Source organism: Thermobia domestica, chromosome 10 (assembly GCF_964235325.1).
Source record: "Thermobia domestica chromosome 10, izTheDome1.hap1.1, whole genome shotgun sequence".
Classification (NCBI taxonomy): Eukaryota; Metazoa; Arthropoda; class Insecta; order Zygentoma; family Lepismatidae; genus Thermobia; species Thermobia domestica.
In genome coordinates this window covers 199,180,061-199,205,001 of record NC_137463.1, presented here as the reverse complement: position 1 = coordinate 199,205,001, position 24,941 = coordinate 199,180,061, and the positions used below count along the sequence as shown (strand labels likewise).

The window sequence follows — 24,941 nt, the reverse complement described above, 5'->3', positions numbered from 1 at the left end:
TATGTAAAGTTAGAAGAATTACAAGTAACGGAGTGAAATGTGTTTGGATATTGTAAAGTAAAATTGGATTCGAATACAGGACATATTCTATATCTATACTTGTAAGATGTCATTAGCGAAGATCATAATGTTTAAAGAGGCCATTCTTTTTAAATAAAATTTTCAAACTGAATACATTTTAATTGAGGTGATGAGTATATAATTGGCAAACTATGAGTTTCTATAAGGAATGGAGACTGGGTTAGTAGTTACTTATTTCTTGAATTATATATATATATATATATATATATATATATATATATATATATATATATATAAAAGAAAATTTACTCTTCAGAAAATAATGAAAACAATAACAGAACTAAACATGTACAGCATGTAAGTACTAAGCGCTTTTGTTAAAACACTTCATAAGACAGGGATGGAAAGAAAAATTAAAACGAAGAAATAAAAAAAATCAAATATTAGAGAAAGCCATGAGATATGTGTAGGTGGACTTGGATTTTATGTTGGAATGTGGGGTTAAATAGATACTTGATTGTGATCTAAATAGGTGAAATTTAGCGGAGGTAGATTAAGCCAACCATATAGATAAAATCAAGTTTTGTCTAATATTCGAAAAAAAAATACGACTACGGTCATGTCCGATTTCTTTGAACTTTTCGAAGTAGTTAGAATTAAAATCAGGAAATATTAATTAATTCGAAAGTTCAATTCAACGCAGCAGGAAGCCAAACTATAGATGTTCCAGTTAAGATGGAAATATTAATTATGTGAGGGTCTTACAATGTAAGGTAACAACTCTTTTTTACATATGATATTGGAAGTAAAAATTAGTTCGGTCCGTTTTCAAAAGATGGCTCTGGCTGTTATGAATGTTTCATAGTGACAACTGACTTGGGTGGTTTCAGATAGGTTAGACATTTGTCTACAATATTCAGTTTATATCGGTTTGAGTTTAATTAAAAAAAAAACAACAACAAAAAAAAAAAAACATTTTTACTATGTTGAATACGTGAAATTTTCTGTCAATTAAGCAGCATTTGCGCGAGGTTTTAGTTTTCTAGTTTATTGGAAGAACAGTGAAGCTGAAATGCACCGAATGCTTGTAGAAGTTTATGGTGACAATGCTCCAACTAATAAAGCATGTAGGGATTGGATTCGGCTTTTCAAGAATGGTGATTATATAACGATATTGTGTATTTTTAATATCATTACTTGCATTTTTAATATCTTTACTTGTTTTTACTTCCAATATATGCTATTAAAATATGCACAAGCTAGCTAAAAGAAGAAGAAGAAAATATAAAAAGAAATAGAATTAATTTTCTATTCTGATATTATGATTGATGTTCTGTTAATATAGTAATCTGACCAAATGTTATTGGTCGTCATAGCAACGAAAAATATAATATATAACAAAGGATTCCTCTTGTATAACCTACATGCATGTTATTTAAAAGGTAAATGCTTACTTCATGACGCATAATAATAAAAGGTAATATCAAGATGGTGTATTTAAGTGAATTTTGATAAATTAGTAGACTAGATTTTAGACATATTTGAACTGTGGACCTCATGATTTCAACTTTGAAGTGAAGCCTTGACCTGGACCGCCGTAAAAATCGAAGTCAAAGAACTGGTTGCATTACTCGATGAAGACCCGTGTCAAACGCAAGAAGAGCTTGCAGAATCATTGGGGGTTACGCAAAAAGCAGTTTCCGTACTATTGAAATCTATGAGAATGATTCATAAGCAAGATAATTAAGTGCCTTATGAACTGGAACAGAGAGACGTTGAAAAGCAATTTTTCAGTTGCGAATAGCTGATTCAAAGGCAACAGAAAAGGGCGTTTTACGTCGCATTGTTACTGGCATTAGAAATTAATATTCTATGACAATCCTAAGAAGAAAAAATACTAGGCTATGCCCGGTCAATCATTGCCATCAACCTGAACAACAAAGCCGGATGTTCATGGTTTGGAGGTCATGCTATGTATCAGGTGAGACGAAAAGTATGGAGACTTGGCAGTTCCACTACCGGCGATTAGTGAAAGCTACAATTGATTCGTTTGAGCCATGCGTTACGAAAAGAAACAGCCGAATATGAGCAAACACATGACAAAGTTATCGGCCTCATGTTGCAAGTCATAAAAAATATTTGAAAACGCTCAAGTGGGATACTTTAGCGCATCCGCCCTATTCGCCAAACATCGCTCCTTCTGATTACTGGCTGTCCTGACGGATGCAGCAATATTTGGCAGGTGGTCGGTTCACTTCTTTCGCAGGGATCGAAAATTGGCTCCTAACTTTAATCACTTAAAATACGAGACTTTTTTCGAGATGGAATTCGAAAATTGTCTGAGAGGTGGGAAAAAGTTGTAGCCAGCGATGGACAGTACTTTGATAAACTGTTCATTCATTTTATTCTGAAATAAATGCATTTTTGATCATAAACACGCCGAACTAATTTCTACTTGCAATAATATGGAAGCAAAATTATTTGTTTTACCTCCGACAGTTCAATACAGAAGTTACAAACATGATTAATATTTATAAGTATAACGAATAAGTTATGGTAGGATTTAAAGAAAGAAAGATATATCACTAAATAAGTAATAAATAGAAAGAATGCTGATTGGGAGATGAAATATGCTATGTAGACATTTCCCTTAATGCTACTTTGAACCCTTTATAGCCTACGTCTCTACAATATAATTGCCATTATAATTGCCAATATTAGTCTAACAGAACGTATGAGGCGCACCGTGTAGTAAGGACTAATTCAACATGTTGATGTTGAATTCAGCCTTACTATCAGGAATGTCTCATATAAACATTTTGGAAATCATAAACTGGTAAACCATTATTATACATGGTGTCGGTCGTTTCAATACGATATTATTTCTATAATGACGTTTAACTCAATGGGGGGACCACTAAAAATAGGATTTGTTGTAGTAAGATTTTTAGGTACAGAGCTTTGGTTGGTATTTAAGTTTGTGGCCTCTCTTGAAATTGAACTTCTTTCTGTCTTTTTTCTACATGACACATACCTTCCTGCTTTTTGAGTTTAATGTTCAACTATTAGCTCCGAGGGTAAAGTAGACGGTGATGATATGGATTATAATGATGAAATGAAGAAAGTGGGAGGAAATAGGAGGTCCCCGAGAGAGCCCACGCACAGGCTGTTTGTCCACCACAAAACCGATTTGACGCGGAATGGGATCGAACAAGTGGTCCTATATTTATCTCAGTCTGCGTACTATATTTTCAATGACGAAACAGAAACTTTATTCTTAAGTGGTCAACATAAGAGTTTCTACGTAACATGTTTTACATTTTTTTCCTTTAAATTTCTAGGGTGATACAGGTGGACCTGTTGCTTGTAACATTTATGGAAAGAATTTTCTAACTGGAATAATCTCAAGTGGTGTTCGTGAAGAATGCAGTTTTATTCAATATTTAATGAAAGGCTCAAATCGATATACTAGAGTAGTAGCATTTTTAGACTGGATTAAATACACAATTGAAAACGTAATTGATAAAAACATGAATAAAAGAGGTAAATCATACTCCTATAATCTTTAATAAGAATATTTGTTAATAAGTTGTCTGATACCATAAAATTGAGCATGAATAATACTTTAAAGTAATATATATCTATAGATATATGCAAATTAATTTATAGTATGAAAAATTGTAAGTATTGCTGTTAATCTTTATTGGAGGTAAAACAATTCAATGTAATCTTAGACATCGAATAAATGCTATTCAAACTATCGTGATAAATTGTATTAATTACCGTGTGACACAATGAAGTTTTAGTATGATCCAGTATGTTGAATTGAAGTATGTATAATGCAAAGGAAAATATTCTTACATGTTTAAAGTTCCTAAATACAAACTAACTATATCACAACATACTTTCCTGTATAGGCAATTTCTTCATAGAAGCTCTTAGTCTTTATGATTTTTTTCCGAAATATATTTGAGGGCCAAACACGCTGCAGTTGGTTTAGTTGGTGGTATTCTAATCTATCACCAGCACTGACTATTGCCCAACGTCGGATTTTCCACTGAAGCAAACTGGTGAAACACGGGCAAGGAAATTAAATTCCATTCCTCTCTTCTCTCCAAGCTCTCCAGATACCAGTGAGATCTGTCTGATTAATTCATTTGTGTTTGTGACGTGCTAGCGTATAGAGTATAACTCTAGTAACTTTAAGCATTACATTATTACGATCAACAACAATATTCACAGCCACCGGGACAATCAGAAACAAAGTTCCATTGAGGATATTGCAACTAATAACTCAGGTCTTATTGTTCATGTACCCCAGCCTACTACTGCTATCATTGAAACTAGTAGTGATTTCTTCTGTCAACCTCTCACAACGATGCGCTCATGAAGTGCTATGACTCTACAGGTAGCGATCATCTTCCCATCAAGCTTCACATCGATTAACCAGTTCCATACTCCTTTGATTACCAGAACCTCTAATATTCCACGCCTTGGTGAAGCAAAATGAAATGATTATTGCTCAACAATCACTACTGATTTAGGTGATCTGAAGCCACCTACTAGAAAAGATCTTTGCAAACGCTTCTTCAACACCCCACCCCATCCCCCCATGATTCTGAACTTCAATAGCAACCACTGAAATGTCCAGGTATTAAGCACAATCACCATGGAGCTATTTACCTCTTATAAACTATTTGCGTGAGTTTCAATTCACCGGGGACTTAGAAGCTCACCGCTATCATCTCACACAGTCCGTAACTACGTCAAGCATACGAGCTCCGTAACTGGGCGTCACACGCAACAACTTAGCACAAACTTCCCAACGAAGTAAATACTTGAGGCGCTTTCATATGCTGACAGGCGAGCTTATTCGGACAGATATGCTAGTTAATAAATGTCCCCTATATATTGATGAAGAGAAAGGCAACGCTTTTATCAACCCCCAACAGACTACATTCACCCTCTTTCCATCAGATTTTCCTCGAAGCCATCCAACTTATCATCGTCACGTCTACAACCAACTTAAACGGATAATTTCTTGTCAGTAATCCGTTTACAGCTCCTATCTCTACCGCTAATATTTGATCTGTCGTTACTTGGGAATGAAACAAACCCCAATTATTGACCAAATTTCATACCACCACATCAAATATCACCTTTCTGTATTCATCTCCTTCTCCTTTTTCTTTGCACCGACTACATCCTCTAGACTGGAAAACTTCTTCCACTCTAATGTTTTTAAACCTTATCAAACACCAAGATGCTATTGCATCTTATAGACCCATCCAACTAACCTTCATATATAGAAAACACTTGAACGCATTGTTGTTAACAAATTATTTTCAAAATTTACTTGTGCATCAGATTGGTTTTCGACCTCATTGTAGCATCAATGACCACCTGCTCAGCTTCTTAAATTTCCTGAGGAATCATTATCACTCTTCACGTCCATCTTGTCTCGTTCTTTTTCACATGCAAAGAAACTTTGCATAAAGTGTGACTAAAATTTCATGTTTAGATTTTATCACTTCTGGCTTCCTCTCTCTTATCTCCGCGTCAACTTTCGTTTTGTTTCCAACTGCGTCTCTTATAATGCTATCTATAGTTCTTTATCTCATCCGAGTTTTTCACTTTCTGCTCATGCCGACACGTCCTCCCATTGTGCACATTTCTCAATATGCTGATGACACTGCTTCTTTTGAACAGCTTGGATCATTAAAGAAATTAGTTCTCCTTTCAGCATAGGATTGACTACTTCCATCTCTTGTGGAATAAACGTCTTCATATAAACTCCACTGACTCAATCAACAGCTTATTTTCCACCTCACAAGCACTCTTGTTTCAAAGAATTCGAATTTTATTGATGTAAGTGTCCACGAAACACGCATCCGGTATACCAAACAAGCCTTCTTTTCAACCTTTTTAATAAGCGCTCATTTTCTGTTTTGATGTCCTTTGACATTGAAGCAGAATTTGATACCGTTTTGCATGAGGGCTGAATATATAAACTAAAACGCCAGCTTCTGCATTCCTATGTATGATTAATTACAATTCTCTCTACCAGTACAAGGGTTTCATATATATCAATATGACTAAGTCTCACACATTTCAACTTGCCATAAATATCATTTCTGTTCTCTGTATTTTATCTTCTTTATGTAGGGTACATGCCTGAATTATAATTTGCTCCTGAAACTGCTTACCTAGCATTGGCATCTTTTGTTTATTCATCTGTTCTTACAATCTGCTTTGAACAAACTCATTACATGGAATCTGAAACTAAATTCACGCAAGGCTCAAATGACTATATTTGCAACAAAATATCATAAATATTGTAAAAGTCACAATCCAGAACGTTTATATTTAACTCAGTTTACTCTTCAGAAGAACTGTGAAACAGTCTGAAATACCTGGGTATAACTTTCAAGGAACATCTTAACTGGAAGAAGTTTGAACTCACACAACTGGAAGCTAATATACACCGCCGTTTGAATATATTGCCATATTTTAAATGCATCATGTGGGGTCGCAAAACAAAGCTTCCAGTGCTTACTGCCGAGCAGTCACACACGGTCATCCCATCTGGTTATCAGCGGTCCCAATTTTCTATGAGCGCTGTTTTCGAAATAAGTGATTTACTTCTGGCTACTCTCTTTTTTCGATACTTCTGCTGAAATATATAGTCATGCGTTATTTCCAACACACCTCTACGCCAACGCTGTGTCCAAACAGGTATCGATCTGGCACATTCAATTGTACATAATCACCTAGATTATTTCCCAGTTTTATCATGCTGTAGCTACTCACCACTGGATTATTATTTAGCGATATACAAACGTACCGATGCAACTTACAGGTATAAGCCATACCAGCCTCACGCTATAGCTACTCACCATTTGGTCAATATCTAGCTATAGACAAACGCACCGATGCCACAGACAGATATAATCCACACCGCCTAATCTTCCATCGCAATCCACACATATATTGCACGCATCAGTTCATTGCTACAAACTTCATGCACTAAGGCAGTACCTTACAACCGTAGTCAGCTCCTACAAATTATCAACATACTGTATTTCAGCACTCCCTTACCTAATACGTTCTACAACTTAACCTCGTAGTCTTATACAGGGTACAAACATTCTACAAATCTAAATATCCATAAACATGGAAATAATTCTGGCCAGGGGAGTCTTCTACGCCCCCTCTAGCCCCGGCTGCGGAAGAAACTATTGTAAAAAGGAAGCAAATATACTCTCATGACCGACCGGAATTTCAAAATTGACTGTAATTGGGAACTTGCTACGCGTTTTCCAAAATCTACCTTCTTCCACTCCTGGATATTTTCTCGTTATACCTCGAATACAGACCGTCAGGCTGATCCAGCCAAGAGTGCCCAGTGTTTCGTGTTCTGAACGTGACCATATAGTGCCTTGACAACTATCAGCTTTCCTGATGGCAGACCCTGTATATGTCTGAACAAGTATCGGAATCTCCTATGGACTTAATCGCCTCATGTGCTCACTCCACAATGAAGAAAAGGCGGTAACACGGTGAGAAGATGTTTCATAATGCTTACACGCATCCGAAATTTTTGATATATCAAAACATGCAAGATCTTGATCTACTAATCAAAGTTTGTCTAACAGGATTAAAGAAGCTCCCTACTAAGAATACAGCAGAGTTTCATTTCCGCCTCTGAATCTTAAAGAAATTGAACACTACAGCACATCATCAAAGAGAACACATCTAAGAATTTTAACATTTTATCCCACGCTGTTGCATACCTCCACTCATTCCTACAACAATGAGAAATTTATCATTCAATTGCGTAAATATGTATCAAGCATAACACATCAATAAGTGTTAAAAATTAGAACGACCAAATTTTGAAATCTACATATCCCTATTTGGCATCCGCAGTTCGAAATGTAGTATCAATTGGCATGTATAGTCAACAATCACCAGTTCCTCAAATGGTAAGGAATTTCTTCAAAAACACTTCCCATAATATCGTATTTAATCGAGATGATCCTAGTTATCCGGATAACAAAACTAGTCAAAAATTACAGAGGACATACAGTTCACAAATTTAGAAATATTGGGAATTAGCATGGTGACACATTAAGAATGAAGAGAGACAACTTAGGAATGGTTAGTGAGCAATTGGCTGCTTTTTTAAGTATGCTAAAAACACCCATCATCCCAGTACTTGGCTAGCCACTATCGTCCTATTGCTTTGACCGCATTTCTTGGAGTTGATCCGATGGAATATCTCCATGTATTTACTGCCTTGCCACAGGTTACAATTTTCTAGTCCTTTTTCTCTAATTGTTGTTTAAAATGTTCAATAACTTCAAACTAGTGGTATATATGGAGAAGTTTTTTCTGCTTACTTTACTTTAGAGTAAAAAAAAAGCTTTCAGAAAGGAATAATTTTTGATAAATTCATTTATTTAAATACACAGAAAACAAAAATGTTTTGTAGGTAAAATTCTATATTGTGCAATTAGAAAAAGGTTTGGATACATCCTTTGAAATCAACAGTTCATAATAACGTTAAGTACATTTTTAGTCGCTGCTGTCTCAGGAACGAAAACATGCGAACGCCCTTCACAAATCAATTAAAGTAAATTCAAAATATCTGTATTCATTGTAGATAGTTCATGGTAAACGTCTAAACTGTGAAAACATAAACAAATTCACCATTGTGATAAATAACGAATTTCCAGATGCCAAAACCGAAACTGAGGCAAACGTATTCTGTATTTACTACATTTCTTCTTATCTGCCAACAAGGACGGCGCAAAGCTATTAAAAGAAAAACATTAGAGATTACATGATTAACGAAATTGAAAGACGACTGAGCATGAAGCATGTTTGAGTAAATGTGGAAGACACTTGAAAAATTACGAATAATGACAAAGATAATCAGCACTTAAATACAATTAAGATGTTGTTTAAGTAACTGATCTGGACATTCGGATCAGCTACGTGGTTTTTTTTTTCCGAATGTGTCAACACATTGTTACCTGAATTTGACAACTTATTGTATACGTTTTACATTCCGGACAAGTATCAAGTAATTAAACTCTGTTTCTTATCATGTGTTTTTTTTATACTTGTTTTTACAATAATTCTCATGCTACAATGTCCAAAATTATGAGGTTTCTCAAACGTATGTCTTAATACTGAGAACTCACTACTTAGAAAGATATCAAACTGAGTCTTGATCTACAACGTTTAGAATTTTAAAAGCTTTTTACCTGTATGCACTAAAATGTGGTTTCCAATTGTGATATTTTCTGAAGATATTTTTTACATTAATAAAAATTTGAATATTTTCAAGTGTACACATTACTATGTATTTTCAATTTTAACTCCAAGCCGACGCAAGTGATGTTTTCCCCTGTTACTATTAAGATGCGCTGTATTAAATTTTCAACTTGCGTCAACCTTTGTCATAGCTATGGAGAAATGCTACATTTGAGCTTACTTTGATTTCCAATGTACGCTTAACCCATTCCAGTGCGGACAAAGGTGCAGTTTTCTATTTGTGCGTTATGTCCTTTAGTTATTTTCTAAAATATGAGAATTTTCCCCATTTCGCAACTCTGTAATATTTGACGTGTGTTAAAATGTGCTTTCTTAAATTTATTTGTGTGTGAATTTCTTTTCACAGCGAACACAGTTATGAGTTTACTCTCCCGTATGTGTTAATATGTTTCTTCATACTTTCAAGTTCACTGAACCGCTTTCCGCACTTCGGACAAATAGCCTGTTTTTTTTTTTACCTCTCGTTAAAATGTGTTTTGTTAAATACCAAGCTGTAGTGAACCCTTTTCTACATTCTAAACAGGTATGAGGGCTTTTAGCTTCGTGGCAATATATATGAGATCTTAAACTTTGTTTTCTAGTAACTTTCATACCACAATGTTCACAGCTGTGAGGTTGTTCTCCTGTGTGCTAAAACGTGCTTTCTTGAATCCTGAACTTGAGTGAACCTTTTTGTACGAACTCAAACAAGGATCAGACATTTCACCTGTGTGTCAATACGTGACATCTTACACATGATTTTGCAGTAAATTTCATGCGACAATGTTCACAGCTAGAAGCTTTCTCAGCTGGATGTATTAAGATGTGTTTTTTTAAATTTCCAACTAGGCCGAATTCCTTTCCAAAGTGCTGTTAAATATGAGGTTTTTTTTACCTGTATGTGTTAACATGTGCGTTAAAATGTCTGGCTTTAGGGAATCATTTTCCGCATTCTGTAGAAGGGTGAGGTTTATCACCTGTATGTGTCGGCATATGCTTTTAAAATTTCCGTAAAAAGTGAATCGCTTTCCACATTCCGAACAAAGGTGAGCTTTTTCACCTGTATGTGTTAGCATGTGTACTAATAAATTCCAAACTTGAGGGAATGCCTTCTTACATTCCAAACACGTATGGACTCTTCGAGCTATGTGGTAATTCATATGAGATCTTAAACTTGATTTCCCAGTAAATTGCATATCACAATGTTGACAAGTATGAGATTCATGAGCTGTGTGTGTTGACATGTGCCTTCTTAAGTGTGCTGCAAGAGTGAATCGCTTTCCACATTCTGGACAAAGATGAGGTTTATCTCCTGTATGTGTTAACAAGTGTACTTTTAGACTTCAAAATAGGGAGAATCTCTTTCCACACTCCTGACAAATATAATTTTTTTCACCATTATGTGTTAACATGTGGTCTCTTAAATTTCCGGCTTCACCGAAACGCTTTCCACATTCCGGACACAGGTATGGTTTAGTACCTGTGTGTTTTAACACGTGCCTTTTTAAATTTCCCACTAGGCCGAATCTCTTTTTACACTGCTGACAAACATGAAGTTTTTCACCTGTGTGTCAACATATGCGTTTTTAAATGTCCGACTAAAGTGAATCGCTTACCGCATTCCGTACAAAAGTGAGGTTTATCACCAGTATGTATTAACATGTGCAATTTTAGATATCTGGCTATAGCGAAGTGCTTTCCACATTTCGGACAGTGATGTTTATCACGGGAATGACAAGTAGGAAGTTCCTTCTGCTTATGGCAAATTATTTCGTTTTTCGAAGATACCATTTTCGAAATTATTAATTGGGTTTCCATACTGAACCCGCAAGATAGAATATACTGAAAATCATACATACTACACCGTTACGGTTCAACCGCCTGATGTTTCTTAATACATACAGAATTTAACTTATTACTCTTATGCAGCTCCTATTCAATGTTTGAAATATTTCTCTAGTACTTGTATTATGATGGGACCTGTAACAGTATAGTCTGTAAATACGTCGTTACTATTACATTTTCAAATTATTTAACAATTTTGAAGTTATACGTGTATCGAGCAGAGCAGGATGATAGACGACATAGAAAGAAATAACACAATCTTGGGATAAGGATATCGATGAAATGTCCTTATTTATTTCATAGATTTTTGTACACGTTGAGGTGGTATAAGGAACAGACAGGTCAACGAAAAATTTGATATGACTCAAAGAATCTGGAGGTTGAATACGTGCGAACGTCATGATATACTTCTCGGTGAAGTGCTGAAGTTCAAAATTTCGTTGGAGTTGTAATAGGGCCTTATACATAAAAACGAAGGTGGTTGCGTTGATGTAAATGGTTTAATAATATTATAAGAGTAATTAATTGCTTGCTATTTACATTAATCTCGACAATTAAGGTAGATTGAGAAGTCTGAGAGCATTAGCACTGTTACAGATTCAATCCCAATTGGAGTATAAATATCTACCGCTATTAACTAAGAGCGCTTCTTACCTTCCGTTTTGTACATACAGAGAGAAAAGATCCGTGATGTGGGAATTGATGTTTTCATTGGTAATGGTCCAAGCTCTTCTAGTTTTATTCCAATATAATTCTTACGTTTCTATAAAGCAGTCATTTCCATAGAAAAAACAACTAATTTGATTACAATTTGTGGTTGGACACCAAACCAGAAAGCAACGAGTATCAATTTGCTGAGTACTGATTAAGGTAAAAAACACAAAGCAGATAATTTTTATACATGATAAATTGTGTAAACACCAGATGCGTTCAGGTCTAGTAACGATTTCAGCAATATACAATGAAAATTGTACAGGTATAAATAGACTTGAATACCAGTCAGCGTGTTATTGGGTCGATGAGTTAACCATTATATTATCAAGTACACACCCAGATTATACAAAATGTTCTCTTTAAGTCAGTTTTTAAACATTATTACTACTAGAGTCAAGGAGTAGTACAGTCACGTTTTTCTGCTTTCTGGTATCTTTCGAGTCGCGACTATAAAGAAATATGCATGACTGATAACTGGTTATATCTTCTGTAAATTTTGTCTTCACAGAAAATAAAATATAGTGGGCAATTGTTATGATAAGAATTCGGTCAGCGGAGACTTATCTTTCTTATCTTTCCATTTCTTCCTGAAGTGACACTGCTACTACTTCCATTTTAAAACCTGAACCGGAGACTTTTTCATTGCTAAATGACATCCCAGAACCCTAATGATCTTTTTTATTTTATTTTATTTTATTTGGTTTTCGTTGACTGCAGCAGATTTGCTTTAATTGCGGATACTTTTAACAAGCGGATCGCATAAGTAAATGCTTTAATGTTTCGTATAGTTTTCGGAAGTAAGCTGAACAAGCTGGTGGAATGAATGTAGTAAGAGATCAGCTTTCTGCCTAGCGATCGCTTCTTTAATTAGAACCTCTACATTTGTAAATGTCTTTGGAAAGAAGTGATTCATGTATGAAGGGAGCATGGCAATTACAGCATCTGCCAGGAAATCTTTAAAAAGAACATTGGGATTATACTTATCCGCGAAGAACTTCTCAAACAAACAGTGTGTTAGTGGTTCACCCGGGGACTAAACACGCGATCTGTAGGCATTTGGTGCTGTTAACGGAATTTGGCATGACCCAAACTGCTACTCAAAAGCTGCTTTCAATCCCGCCAGTCTTTGTTACCTACAGACTCTTCCAGCGTCTTAAACCATTACAAAGGCGGTTTGTTTAGGCAAATGGGAAATATAGCTTTCATCCTCTCTGGAGTCCACGCGTTGATCTCGGCAAACCGCTCAAAATTTGTCAAAAATCTGTCAACATTCTCGGACAGTCCATACAGTCCAATACGTCTAAGGAGACTGAAGGGAGTATCATACAGACATGTGTAGCACTAGTAGACCTACTATTAGATCGTTTAGTGGCCATATCAAAGAGTTAAACTGACAAAATAAACAAATAGCACTGATACTGAACCACAAGATCAAACAAAACACCACATAAAAAGTCAGGAACAAGGTTCATGCATTATACAGAATTATATCTAGGCAGTACAATCATTATTCCTTTATTCATTTCGGGGGGCCATATCACGGATAAAGAAACACTAAACTGGACGTTATTACTGGTTAAATGATATTAAGCGGGAAGCCAAATATACCCTGTTATTACCTCGGTAATACCTTATCAATAAACATGATTTTAACAGTTGTAACTTAATCTCATGCGGGGCTACAGGGGTAAAATATATATATTTGATTAAACACAATGACTACACGGCAATTCACCTATTTCATTTATTGTAGTGGCTACTAGTAGTACAATGTGGATGAGCACCTTACAGGGCTATTATAAAATAAGTACAATTATCTATGAATAAATGAGACATCCACAGTGAGAACATGACATTCGCGTGTCAAAGAACTCAAAATACACTACCAAAGATTGATGAATAATAATCGTTACATTGAGACATAATGTCTTGGCAAATTACAGTTGTAGATTATGACTCATAAGCTACATGCTTGTAAACAAGTATTAAGAATAACTTATGAGAAATAGATTTCTTGGAAACAAATCATACGATTAATTGTTCCAGGCTTATTAAAACCTACGGTTACGAGGATATAAAGAGCATGTACTGCCCTGCCATAATTATGCATGAGAGTAAAAAAATCATGCAATATACAACTTACATTTTCTGGTCCATCGATGAAAATCAAGATCGACGACAAGTATAATCGCTGTACTACGGTGGTCAATAACAATTGGACCACCTGTTCGAGAGTTTTAATACTTAACAATACGTGAGAGACGAATTGTCAAAAAAAGTGAACCGACTGAATACCTCTGGTTTAAAAAGCGGCCCATACACGTAAACACATGCCTGAAGAAACAGCCCGACTTGTATGAAAAATGATAAAACCACAGGCAAGTTGATCGTGTATGGCCTCGTTCATTCATGTTGAAAGTTTTCAAAATCTTCTGAAAACATGTTTGATGTTTTTGCCGTTCTGCATGCATGTTTACCGTGTATGGGCTCGTTCATGCAAGGTGGCTGTTTTATATTTAGGTCCGCCAATCACGACAGCGGAAGAAATCACGTGAGTTTCTCCTCCGTCGCATGCCAAGGTCGTGCAGTTGCAGAAAGAAAAAGCACTCGTTTCCTCGTCCTCCACATTTCTCCAACTACTTTCAGTATGTTGGACAGCACGTTGGTACGTGTGTGGGCAAAAAATTCTTTCAAGATGCATGATGAAAGAAACCTTTCATACATGTTGGTAATGCAAGTGCGTGCGTCTATGGCGCGCTAAACTCTGTAGTTTTTATACACGCCTCATTTGTTATTTTCATTTCTCTTGTCCTTCAGAACCAGTTATTTTCATTTCTCTTGTCCATATTCTAGACTATAAAATAATAATTTTAGTGACGTTTGCGGGAAAACACTTGCTTCCACATTTCTTCAGAAAACAAAAATGTTTTTGCTATATAATTGTTTTTTAGTTCCTGGTGTCCTTCTCCAAGTCTGATACTAGTTCAATAATAACTTATTTCTCTTAACTTGGTATTTCCAAACTAACTGCATTTTCATGCACTAAAATAAAATTGGAGTCCATCATCGAAATGATAAAAAAAAAAAAAAAAATCGATGAAGTCTTTTCCATTTCCGTAATAATAGCATCCCAGATCCCAACCGTAATTAGTGGAAGATTTACGGGGTTGGAACTTTCAGGCTAAAGTCCATCCAAATAGCATGATTTTATTTTAAAAAAATGTAATGTGAGTCTCTCCTGCGTATAAGCTTCAAGTTCTTCAAAAACTCTAGTTATTTCTAGAACAAACGAAGCCTTTGTGAGTGAAGCCTCTCTGAAACTATTTTCTAGATCCGCCACTGTTTATAATTTATTTCCCAACAAGAAATTTATTCCGGCATCTAGGCCTACCTAAATTGGAAATTTACCTAAATTTAGAATGCAGGAGGTTCCAGTAGTAATAATTTCCTATCTAAGAGGCATTTTGGTCCTTGCGAAGTAACCCCAAGTAGAGGCTGAAACCGTCTTCTTCCAGTTTTACTTTTTTTATGATTTTAATTTAAACTATTGCATCAAAGTACCATTATACACAGTAGTATTCTACGAAAGTGACTTTGACGGAAATTCTTGTAGGTGACATCTTTTAAATTTTGGCAGTCTTAATAGTGATTGCTTTCCATACATCTACAACAACAAACCCTTTCGGTAATTATAACTGATTCTAACCCCCAACATTATAGCAAAAATACAGTTAGATGTTCTACGTTACGGTGGCAGTTGAAACTTCATCTTTACAGTTCATGGTTTTACCGATAGAGGACTGCGAAACTCTTTTCGTATTTTGTGCAAAGTAACCCCTGTCTTAAGGTAATGAAAGAAACTACCATTAACAAATTCAACCCGTTTAATTGTTGGTATTAAACGAATCGAAATTAAAATGCTATTTGTGTGGTCATATACAGAATAAAATTATGAAAGTTTACAATTATTACTGGAAAATAATGCTGTCACCTATTTCGAAGATTTAGAAAGCACATCGACAGTATGAAACGTTGTAAATAGCCGTAAATCTTCATAACTGTTCTCCAAGTGGATTTGTATACAACCAAAGGTAGTTTTATTAAGTTTAATAAAAAGTCCAAAAAAGTCTCTTGAAAACAGCTCTTATTTGTAAAAGAATACATAATGCAGTGACATACTTATTTGACGGCATGGGCCACACTGACCTTGTATATTATTATTAGTATGATTATTAGTGATAATGATAATAATATGTCACCGCCTTCCGGAGTTCATTTATGACTTTTAATTAAAACAGAAAAAACAGTGCTTGTTTCAAACTTATTAAATGAACCCCGTATATAGGAACTGCTTCTCTCACAAGTTGGAAATGTTTGACTATGTGTTGTTGCGTTTAGCTCCAATTCTAAGATCTTATTAGGTCAAGAAACATGGAGGCCACCCACGTAGTATACACAAATTTTGTGACTGTCCCTTGGATTTGGACTCTTCGGGACCTTTTCCTTCCACCCACGTTTTGTTATATGCTAGAATTGATTGGAGCAAAAGAGTTAGTTGTGCGTTAGTTCGTTTGGACGCTTGTCCATCTCGATAGGCCACCCGTAAGCATAGCTTGGGTGTGCCGATCTAAGTTCTTTGTGTCGTTACGTCCAGCGAACTCCCCTTGCTTGGGTCGAGCATTTGAAGACAAGGTATTCACTCGACAGTTGAACACACACATTTTCATGTTGAAGTGCCTTTCATGGATGTGATTCGTTCAATTCTAATACTGAAACACGCTCGTATGTGTTGAGTAATTGTACGTCAGTTGAGGTGACCACAGGTAGGGATCCAGAGCATTGATTACGAAAGGCATCAGTGTGAACGAGTTTGGACCATGGTTTTTGGAACCTATTATAAACCCCTGCACCTGATTGGGACTCGACACCAGGAATACTACAACTTCAACGTGGTTTGACCGGTCGAAGATTATAGTGAGCACTTTATATACATTTCAATCGATCCGCCAGCTACCTAATACAAAAAAGTTAAGTTTACGAAATGCCGTATAAATCAAACATATGAATTTATAATTTGTATGATTAATGTCATTTTGTTTGTAATCTGCTTATTATTATCATTATACGTGTTATACATTGCAAAGAAGGATTTCATTTACTTGCAGGGCTAGTTTTTTTTTTTTTTACCTTGTTGTACACATATAATTAATCCTCATATTTATTTATATAGTTTCTATTTTACGGTACTTATAATCTTATTCCCCACTTCCCAGCTCCGGTTGTGAAACAATGTATGGATTAATTGAGTTTCGTCGCGGTTCTAGCTGGCAAAACGAGGGAGAGAAAGAAAGACGAATTACACTCACACACAGACAACAGAAAAAATAAGTTTGTGTTTGCAGAAAATTTTAACCACGACGAAAACCGCAATCTCAAATATACAAAATACATAACAATGAACAAATAGTGGTTGATTTGTTTTGTTTGAACATATTAAAATTTGAAGCCATTAATGTTTTCCACTGTAAATGAAATGCCATTAAACCTTTGTGCAATTAACGTCTATTATCTTCTCGTGAATTGCATTTATAAATGAAAATGTTTACGACTGTTACTTCCCTAAAGAGTCGTCTCTGTTGCTGTTGTTAATTGTCATTCCGCACAGGTCTTCGTAAAAAAAAAATCTGAGTACAGCAACACAATGCGAAAATGCAGTCATTACAACTGCTATGTTGATTATCGTTACCTAAATCTCAAGTACTGCTCACGATTACGGAATGTGCCCAGTTATTCCATACAACAGGCACGTAGCCAAGGAGGGTTCCGGACCCCACTTTGAGACCAGAAATGAAGAAAAAGTAAGGAAGGATGAAAAAATGAAATTAGAAAAAGAAGGATCGCGTTAAAAAAATTTTAAAACATCAGGAAGCTTTTGGTTACTCTTTCTTATGAGGAGATTTGTATTACTTGAAATACATGGTGGCGGTGAGCGAGATATCCTGGAAGAGTCAGGGAATTTGATATTTCTAGAAAAGTCACAGAATTTTCAGAATTTCTAGAAGAGTTACAGAATTCTCAGAATTTCTTCTATTAGTCAGGGGGATTTCAAGGGAGATTTCAAGCTTCCGAAAGTATAGTACCGATGTGTACCAACGTGGACACTTTTTTATCATAAATTTTCGCCATCGTATCCTTGCAATATCAAACATGTTATACCAAAAACAATTTTCTACTGCTCCTTTAACCTGTCATTGGAACAGACAGTAGTTGACGGAATAATAAAAACAAAAATTTATATGGAAAGAAAGTTCTGTTAACATTTGATTCTACAGAGAAAGGAACGCAGATATTGTAAAATATTTTACAAGACATTATTGAGTATGTACTTTTTATAATAGTGAATATGTACTTTTTAATAATAGTTAGGGTCATAATGAAAGGAAAATTGTTATATTTGAATGAACAGAAGAAGGATGTAAATATTGTAAAATCTTTTTCAGCACGTTTTTTTTATTATTATTTAACTCGAGATTTCTCATAGTTTGTTATTAAAATACTTACCAACATATCCTCATTTTATTGTCCTAACAAACCAATATATGTTGATAATAAAGTAGTTTAGATTGATCGAGCTCCTGGCTATTCAGAATTTCATGTCACGCTCCCTCCCCTTCCCGTTAGGAAATCCTAGGTGAACGAACCAATATATGTTCCAGTAAAATAGTTTAGAATTACCAAGCCGCTGTTGTGATGAGCGCTTTATTTTATGTCACAGCCCCCCCCCCCTTTCACGAAATCCTGGCTACGTGCATGCATGCAATATTTTTTGTTCATCAATTTGCATCACGAAATGTGTATCTTGATTTTACTATTTGACCATAAATATACTAGTGTACTGATTTTAGTCCTATAAACAATCGTTCTATAATCAATTTACATTGTAATATATTTTCTTTTAAATGTAAATTTTTCTTGGTAAAATTCAATTTTCCTGCTAGATATAACTCACAACGTTAGTCAGACTAAAATAGAAGTTAACACATTCTTCAATCTACAGTACTGTCTGTAAGATTCATTTTGTATCGGTTGGAGCAAACTTTGATGGTTGAATTCAAAAAAGGTAACGCAGCAAGTAATAACAACAATGACATAGTAAAACACAAATTTTGTGTAGCGTTGACGCAAAGCGGTACGAAATGATGCCCGGAAATTCTAAATTACACCCAAAATGGCTGCTATGTTATTGCCCTTCTCTTCCATTTACTCGGTCAGCCTACGGCTGGTTGTCAGCCCATACTTCGCTAGCATATTGTTACGGTAACTTACGGAGCGCGCAGGCAGTTACATACGTGCCACATTATCAGTCTTCAAGAAAGCGAGAGGGATTGTGTTCTAAGTGTTAACAGCTGTTTTAGTACGTATTCACGTTTGTGAAAAGTACAGAGAAACTAGTATAATACCATAAAAAGAAGATAAACTCTAAACTTATTGGGCCTTATGCAGAGTAGTTCTAACCCGTGATTAGAGTCATACTTAAAGTCCCACTAATATATGTTTCCTGTAGTAGTCAGACTTTTAGTATTACGCTAATTATACGTCAAAACGACTCTGCATTATGCGAATTATTTTTAATTAGTTTATACGCGGGTTCTATTAACTCTTTTGTAGTGTTGAAGGGCTACCGCCGGTTTTCTTGGTTGCTATTAATACACGCCACTGACACAATGATCGTTTCTTGCTGTTGCAATGATCTGTCCAAGCAGCTTGATAAAAATTCAGTATAGCATAATAACATAAGCTTCTTCTTATATGAAAAAAAGGAGGAGGAGGAAGTTTGTAATGGTGAGTGTAGGGGAGTCCGAATTCTATTTCGTCCCGGGCACCGAAATCGCTAGCTACAGCTCTGGGTGCACAACCTCTTTTATTTTGAGAACCTCACTAAGTAAAAATTCCCGGCGTTTTTGGTGATTATGCTATGTGACACTGCCATATATAGATGAAGTCACGAAAGCCGAATGTATACTAGTGCGTATTGAATAGGTGGCTGTTTATGAAGGTTTGTCTAACTCGAATAATCCAATGGGAAATACGTCATCCATCTTCCATCAGTTCCTTAAGGTTTGTGATGGGACGCAGACAAGGTTGGACGACGACAAGCCTGGACACTTAATTTTGGTCGCTTCCGACAAGGTTGGATGACGACAAGCTTGGGCACTTCTCAATTTATCCTCTTGCGCCAGACTCGAACGAATTCCTGAGGTGTCCAAGCTTGTCGTGGTCGATCCCGACAAACCTGGACACATCTAATTTTGGGTCGCTGACGACAAGGTTGGTCGACGACAAGCCTGGACACATTCCTAATGATGTCCAGGTTTGTCGGGGTCGACCCCGACAAACCTGGACACATCTAATTTTGGGTCGCTGACGACAAGGTTGGCCAACGACAAGCCTGGACACTTAATAAATAAATGGATATATAGTTGTGTTCGTCATATCCTTCAATATTGGACAACTAACCATCATTTGTGGTCACTTGGTGGGTGAATACGAAAGGTCTCGAAGAACCTTGGTACTAATCCACTAAGCAACCAGATGTTCGTTTTCTAAATTAAATGATCTGACAAATACATCTGTTTATTCACTTGTACGGGTGTACAAGGGCAGTTAGTGTTATCAATGCACAAGGGCAACTGTTCTCTCTGATTATACTGCAGTGTTATTTTTATACCACCGTGATATATAGATGCGAGCCATGCAACTCTATATTGAAGGGCATGTATGTGTGAACTGGAAACGCCTTAAATGGTAGAGTTTGTTGGAACAGACATTTCAAATTGGGTCGTTGACGACAAGCCTGGACACATTCCTGGAGTGTCCAAGCTTGTCGCGGTCGATCCCGACAAGCGTGGACAGATCTCATTTTGGGTCGCTGACGACAAGGTTGGCCAACGACAAGCTTGGAGACAGAAAGTGTCCAGGCTTGTCGTCGTCCAACCTTGGCGCGGTCCCTTTGTGATCGTCTCATCCCCACTTCATTTTGTCTGTAGTCAATAATGGTTTCAATCTGATCTCCGTCATAAGTAGCTCCTTACTACGTTCCCACTAGCGTAGATGAGGTTTTTCTGACTTGGGTTCTTTTCAAAAAGATACAGCTGTTAAGAAATCTTTTAACCAATGAATTCATACAGGGGTAAAAGTGAATCTGGAAAGATAGGGGGATCCATGACGTCACGCCGTCGCCCATGTCTATCTTTGCCCATTTTATTTTTTAGAAAGTGGGAGGACGGCCTCCCCCCGCGTTCCTCTGCACTTTTACTCCTGAATTCATATCAATGTGCACTTCATTATATCTTACAAATGTAAATTTTTTATAAGAAAAGATATACAGGTGTTATGTTTTATTCAGTTATATTAGCAAATAATGCAAGTAGGACCTATTATTTCAACCTTAAAGTACAAACTAACTTTTGATAGCCAATTCATGAAAAAAAATGACAAATAAACTATGGTATTTATAGTTATATGATGCATTGAAGACATCATTCTTTTATATTTTACACTCGATCCCAGCTCACGCCAAGTAAACTTTATGGTGGATAATGTTGTAAATAGGAAAATAAAAACGTACGTATTTTTTCAAAAATGTACGTTTTTAAGAAAAAAACATTGCCTCTCGTTTTTTTTCTAAATTTATTTTTTTCATATAGTCATTTGTAATGTATGTAACCTCTATTTAAGTAGGAAGTATTTTCATGTAGGTGTAATTACCGTAAAATATAACGTAAATTAAACGCTAGATACTGATACGGTACAAATATTTTACAATATATATGAGTAGGGTGCCTACTAACAATTCAAGTTTCAGCAGTTTTTCATCAATATTAACTAAGAAATAAAAAATGAAATGAAAATAGTAGGTCTTCTATAAGTATGAAAATAATATCACGTACAGCATAAAATACAAATAACTTGTCTAAAGGTAAAAACTAATACTATGTCTAATTTGCCCACTACTATTTTTCTAAATATCTCACATACATAATTTGTTGGCTAGATATATAATGATATGTAGGGCCGGTTCTACTATATGTAAAACACGTTTATTTGAACGGGACGGCAATGTCATAAATACGGCATTTTATTTAAAATAAATACTTCTTGTTGGAAACAGACTTCATGATGATGTTATTTAAATTTATTAAGCTGACCTTCTATTCGAATACTACATTCATATATCATGTTTAGGTCGCATTAGTTTAAGGTCAGATGGACAGTGCTAAAGCAAATGGTCAAATGAATTCCAGCATAAATTGTTTGATTGTTGTCAAATACAAGAACTCAATTCCCGAACACCTCTTCCATTTAGTTAGTTATCATAGTTTTAATATGAAAGGTGTTCTCGTCTTCGTCACAAACAAGTTCCTCATCTTGAAGGTGGAAACAAGTTTAAAAAAGTAAGATGTAGAAGAAAAATCAAGAAATAAAGAGAAAAAAGGTAGTTGCACTATAACTGCAAACTGATATATTGAAATTGAAACTATATTGAATTCTATAAAAAGGGTTACATTCTTTCAGGTATGTGGGGGGCGCGGTGGCTCAGTGGTAGAGCGTTCACCTCTGGTGCTTGGGGTCCCGGGTTCGATCCCAGCCTCCGCCAAGTGAACTTTGTGGTGGACAAACACCGTGCTCGTGGGTTTTCTCGGGGTTCTCCCGTTTCCTCCCACTTTCTTCATTCCACCATTTCACTCATCTCTCATAATCACCGTCTCCTTTAGCCTAACCGGCATAACCGTGGGACGTAAAACTTTCATTCCATTTCATTTCATTTCATTCCTTTCAGGTATGTTTCCTTTATCTTTCACTAACTTAATATTTAAAGATAAAACAGGCACAACGAGGTTATATTTGTAGTATTTAAGCCTTTCTGAGTGCGAGTGCATTTTCCCATCCTTTTGTTCTTTATGCTGGAGTAGCATACTTAAAATCGTGCTTTTAAGATTTGTACGTTTTGGAGAAAGAGAGACGCGGCAAATTATGCCATTACAAAGGGCGACAAATTGCCTAAGGCCGGCGCTGATGGTATGTACGTACACGACATGAATATAGGATGATATAATTTGGAGCAATGCAGGGTGTTTCAAAATGAATATTAGGCTTTTGAAAATTTGTAGTATATATTACAAGTAACTTCCAATTATAACTAATATCAGACGAAACAGCAGCGCAAACAGTTTTGTTCACACGTACGCGGCGCATGCACAGTTTCCTCTCTCTGCCGTCAGTAAGAGCTATATCAAAGGGGGCGACAAGAGAGCAGAAAGCTTTTTGTGTTTCAAGTTTACAAAGACTGAATCTGTAGTTACAGTGCAACCATCTGTATGAAGAATTTTAAGGAGACGCTTAGAACTACATCCTTATCCAGGGTCGGATCCGGGATTGTATGAGGTGGTACACCAATAACTACCAAAATAACCAATCACACTGAAACTCTTCAAAGTGACATGTGACAATCTTCCTTACCTCTGATAACACTGATGCATAGCACGGAGGAAATTATTTTAAAGAGAGTTCCAAGAGTTATGCAGGAAAAAATGTTCTTTTCTCCTACTGGCTTGTGTTTTCCTACGTACTCGACAAATGATTTTGCTTGGTGCATCCTTTTCCTTCAACCTTTTGAAAATCGACTTAAACGTTTGCTTTTGCAAATCTCTGCTTTCCTTTAAGCCCGAAACGGAGACATGATGGTAGAAAGTTTCGGAAAGTTGACATTTTCACTGTTAGCTTCTCATTTTAGATAGTGTATATTTACAACGAAGGGGAGTGGATGCACGTGCACTTTTGCACCCGTCTAAATCCGGCCTTGTCTTTATCGTTTACAGTTGCTACAAGGTCTAAAGCCTACAGACCACGTGCTAATTTTGCAAATAAAATATTGCCGCATGACGATGAAGATTTTCTGCATCGTATCATCTTCAGTGATAAATTGACATTTCACTTAGGTACTAGAACAGTCATAATGTTCACATCTGGGAATTAGCAAATCCTTAGGAGATTGTACAGTTGCAACAAGACCCCCTAAATTGAATGTGTTTTGTGTTGTAGGGCGTTATTTTATGGACATTTCTCGCCTATAGACTCTGTGTGGCGTGTGACGAATGATGCTCAAATTGAACACTCCTAAGAAAAACTGTTTGACGTGCTTTTTACTTGATGTGTTGTTCATAATTGTACGCTAAATGTAGTAAGTACTACGAATCCTTAAAACCCAGATATTCATTTTGAAACACCCTGTATTTCTCACCAATAGTATTGGAACTAAGATGTAAAAAGGACAGAAAATATTCCTTATAAAGTTATTGTTTACAACAATGATACTATTGTTAGTCGAGACTATAACTACAACAACAACACGAGTTAATATTAAAAAAAAAATGTAATCAAATGTGCAATAACCCTTTCGGACACAGGTGGCTAAAGTGGCACACACGGTGTGTCACTTTTTAAATTTGCTCATGTGTGGACACTAATTAAGATATCAGGATAACTATTTTTTGTCAAATATGGTTTATCATATTAGTTTCTTTTTTCTTCTGGGTGTGGAATTCTCAAATTTGAGCTGAGTCAAAAATTCGAGAATTTTCAAATTTTCTTTCTTTTTCTTTTATTGTAGCTTCCTTCGTTGAAGAAAGATCTCCTTAAGACTTGTCAGGTAGATACCTCAGGTGGATACCTAATTGTTGACATCAATTAGACGACCCCCTGTCGAGTGTTGCCATCTATGGAAATTAAATTTTCCCAAAATTTGGGCAAAAAGTCGAAATTTTTGTTTACAAACCCGTACCTATACGTCCGAGCGCAAGTCAACTTACCAGTCGAACACTGTTCCTTACTGAACCAAAGCGGGTACAGATTGTTACAATGGGGTAATTGGGGGGCGCAAGAAAAATTCGTATTTAGGTTCTAACCCTTGATTTTTCTAGTTTTCCCTACTTTTCTGTTTACCGTAATCTATTTTTAGTAACTGGAACCTTTGTTTCTTA

At 36.0% G+C, this 24,941-nt stretch overlaps 2 protein-coding genes across 2 annotated transcripts in view; one reads left to right on the top strand and one right to left on the bottom strand.

Annotated features, from left to right (window-relative positions):
• LOC145662150 (trypsin-1-like) overlaps window positions 1-3,831 on the top strand; it is a 35,541-nt gene extending 31,710 nt beyond the window's left edge. The window contains exon 8 of the mRNA XM_081727486.1: window positions 3,363-3,831. Within this exon, the coding sequence (XP_081583612.1) occupies window positions 3,363-3,590 (228 nt within the window). The 3' untranslated portion in view covers window positions 3,591-3,831. The remainder of the gene's footprint in view (window positions 1-3,362) is intronic.
• Window positions 3,832-8,521: 4,690 nt separating this feature from the next.
• Window positions 8,522-24,941, bottom strand: part of LOC145662925 (uncharacterized) — a 61,152-nt gene continuing 44,732 nt past the window's right edge. Inside the window, exon 3 of the mRNA XM_081728942.1 lies at window positions 8,522-8,838. Coding sequence (XP_081585068.1) covers window positions 8,730-8,838 — 109 coding nt within the window. The 3' untranslated portion in view covers window positions 8,522-8,729. The remainder of the gene's footprint in view (window positions 8,839-24,941) is intronic.